We start from the raw sequence: 3,390 nt of genomic DNA, 5'->3' as shown, positions 1-3,390 counted from the left end.
ATTGTATCAGGTATGTCACACAACCTTATTTCTGTATCAAAACTACTAGAAAAGAATTTTAACATTTGTTAATGGGATTGATGGGACAAGACAAGCAATTTTAGATACAGAACATTCTAAGTTTAAATATGAAATGTCAAATAATTTATTTTGTCTTTATGTTGATTTTAATAATAAACCAGATCATGTAGCATACATGAATAATAGTAATACTGATGTAAATTTATGGCACAGGCGATTAGGGCTCATAAATAGGAATAATTTGAAAAGATTAGGTTTACCCTATAGTTTAGAAATATGTAGAGCTTGTATGGAGGGAAAAAGTACACGTAAACCATTTTTTTTATGTAACTAAACCAGTACAAAGATTGGTCAATTGATACATTCAGATATTGCAGGTCCAGTTACAGTAGCTACACCAGAAGGGTACAAATATTTCCAAGTTTTGATTGATGATTATTCACATTTTCTGATAGTAAAGCTACTAAGAAATAAAACTGAGGCAGATCAGAATATCATTGACTTTATTAAATTGATTAAGACGCAACATAATTCAAAAACGCAAAGAATTCGTATTGACAATGGCGGGGAGTTCATATCAAATGATTTTAAAAATTTTTGTCGAAGTAAAGGTATTGAGCTGGAATATACTATGCCACATTCTCCACAAGAAAATGGAGTAGCCTAGCGAATGAATCGAAGCCTACTGGACAAGGTACGCACCAAATTTGCCGAAACAAACTTGCCAAGAGAATTATGGGAAGAAGCTATTTTATGCTCAGCATATGAATTAAATCGAACACCAACCCAAGCCGACAATGGGGAAACACCAGCAACCAGATGGTACAAGAAGAATGATTTAGGAAAATTGAAAATATTCGGTCAAGTCAAGCATGGGCAGTAATTTTACCAAGACAAAGTAAATTAGAAAGAAGAGCACAACCTTGCATCATGATGGGATATACCAAAGCTGGATATAGACTTAGGAATGAGGACAACAAAATTTTTCACTCAAGAGATGTCAGATTTGATGAAACAACAACATTTTACAATAAAATTATTAAGGCTAGTGGGAAGAAAAGTATAAATGAAAAGGTCATAGAGATACAATACGAAAATGAATTACAAGAAGAACCAAATGCCATAGAGGAAGAAGCAATAGAAGAGACTGACTTCAGCAATAATAATGATGAAACAGAAAGCACAAGGTCAGAGGATGTAGATGAAAGTTTACCCAAAGTAGAGAGTACACAGTGAGGAACTAGAACAGTCAAAATATCTGAATGAATATGAAGTTTACACAGCTTATTGTCTAATATCAGCAGAGTAAGATGACCCTATAAGCTATAAAGATGCCGTAAAGGCCAATATTGGATAAATGCTATGAAAAAGGAACTAGATGCGCTCGAGAGATTGAATACGTGGACAGAAACGGAGCTACCAACAAATGGAAATGTTATTCAAACAAGATGGGTTTTCAGGACAAAGGAAGATGAAACGAAAAAGGCAAGAATAGTTGCAAAGGGGTTCCAAATTAAGGAGGAGGATCAGTTTGAACCCAACTACTCACCAGTTGCAAGGATTTCAACGATTAAGTTACTCTTATCTGTAGCATTACAAAATAATTTTAAGATCAGACAAATGGATATCCCGACTGCATTTTTAAATGGAAAACTTGAGAATGATGTCTACATATATGCACCAGCCGGACTTAAAGTGAATAAATCAAAAATACTAAAACTTAACAGAGCTCTGTATGGATTAAAAGAAGCATCATAGGTGTGGAATAATACATTTAATGATTTTGCAATTCAGAATAATTTTAAGAGATCCTTATATGACTGTTGTCTATACAGTAATCAAAAGGTTTGGATACTTATTTATGTTGATGATATTTTGTTAATAGGAGAAGACAAAGATGTGAACGAGACTATGAATTTATTGAAAAGCTGTTTTTAAGCAAAGGATTTGAATGAAGTGAATAATTTTCTAGGAATGAAGATCACTAGAACAGAAGATATCATTAAAATCGAACAACAGCAATTTATTGACAAATTGCTAAATTATTTTAATATGAAAGACTGTAAACCAAAGAGGACTCCAATGGAAAAAGGATTCCAATATAACGACAAGGCCAAAATTTTGACAAACATTCTATATAGACAACTCATCGGAGCTTTGATGTATTTAGCAACAACTAGTAGACCTGACATGAGTTATGCTGTGTCATATTTGAGCAGATTTTTGGATCGTGTAACTGAAGAGACCTGGACTGCAGGAAAACGAGTCTTGAGGTATCTACAGGGAACTAAAACTCTAGGATTGACTTATACTAAACATACAAATAGTGACGTAATACTTGAAGGATATTCAGATGCTGATTGGGCAACGAACAAGGAAAGTAGAAAAAGCATTAGTGGATCTATAATTTTATATGGTAATAACCCAATATCATGGTCATCCAAGAAACAAACTTGCGTGGCTTTATCAACAGCGGAAGCTGAATATGTGGCAGCAGCACAAACAGCTCAAGACCTAATCAACGTATTTTAGGGAACTTGAATACTATTGCCAAAACGATTCTATATTGTGATAATAAGAGCACAATTTTAATGTCCAAAAGCAATGAAATTCGAAAAGAACCAAACATATTGATATTAAAAACCATTATATAAAAGATTTAATTAGTAAGAGGGAAATAGAAATAAATTATGTATCAAGTGAACAAAATTTAGCCGATATGTTTACTAAATCATTATATATAATTGTGTATAATTTAAAGCATCCTGTTTTTAGTTGTATATTACATAATATCTTAAGTTGATTGGCGATTTTCATTAATACATGTCAAATCGAGGAGGAGTGTTGAGATTTTATAAATTATAGAGTTGGCAACAATGCAGTTTGTCAATGATCCATTCATTGGCACTTTTGGCGCGACGTGATGTATTAATTGTGAGGTTAGCTAGTAGTTTTTCACTCACCACGTTGTGTTATATTTTTGACCAAAAATCAATAAACCTTTTATTTGGAGGATGTTTTAATCTAGTGACAACCTAAAACCGTAACGGGTTCTTAACATGTAATTTGATCCATTTGGTCGAAAGATACAAAAAACTACAGGAAGAATTGATTTATAAGATATCAACTGATTTTGGTATTTGTAATAACTGCAAATTAGCAAAGGATTATTTCTTAATGGAAAGACTATCATTACTCTGACTGAATTAGAACAACTCTAAAATTCAGTGGTAAGTTCAATAATTACTCATCTTGTACTGGATACTGTGAACAATTTGAATTTATTATTATAATTATTTTCTAGTTTATGCTCTTTGAAAAATAGCAAATGAATGCTCTCAAATTTTTTCGATAATAATATAATGGGAA

At 32.4% G+C, this 3,390-nt stretch overlaps 1 protein-coding gene across 1 annotated transcript; it reads left to right on the top strand.

Annotated features, from left to right (window-relative positions):
- The first annotated feature begins 1,995 nt into the window (after window positions 1-1,995).
- On the top strand, window positions 1,996-2,553 carry LOC130451978 (uncharacterized). Its single transcript, XM_056791334.1, has one exon. It carries the CDS (start codon window positions 1,996-1,998, stop codon window positions 2,551-2,553), a length of 558 nt encoding a protein of 185 aa, XP_056647312.1.
- Window positions 2,554-3,390: the final 837 nt, after the last annotated feature.

The sequence above is a fragment of the Diorhabda sublineata genome, chromosome Y (assembly GCF_026230105.1).
Source record: "Diorhabda sublineata isolate icDioSubl1.1 chromosome Y, icDioSubl1.1, whole genome shotgun sequence".
NCBI classification, from domain to species: domain Eukaryota; kingdom Metazoa; phylum Arthropoda; class Insecta; order Coleoptera; family Chrysomelidae; genus Diorhabda; species Diorhabda sublineata.
Note: the sequence above shows the minus strand (reverse complement) of the source record. Positions and strands in the feature narration are given on the sequence as shown.

What these genes read in the sequence shown, in the direction of transcription:
- LOC130451978 (XM_056791334.1), top strand. Translation starts at nt 1,996, where the DNA reads ATGAAGATCACTAGAACAGAAGATATCATTAAAATCGAACAACAGCAA.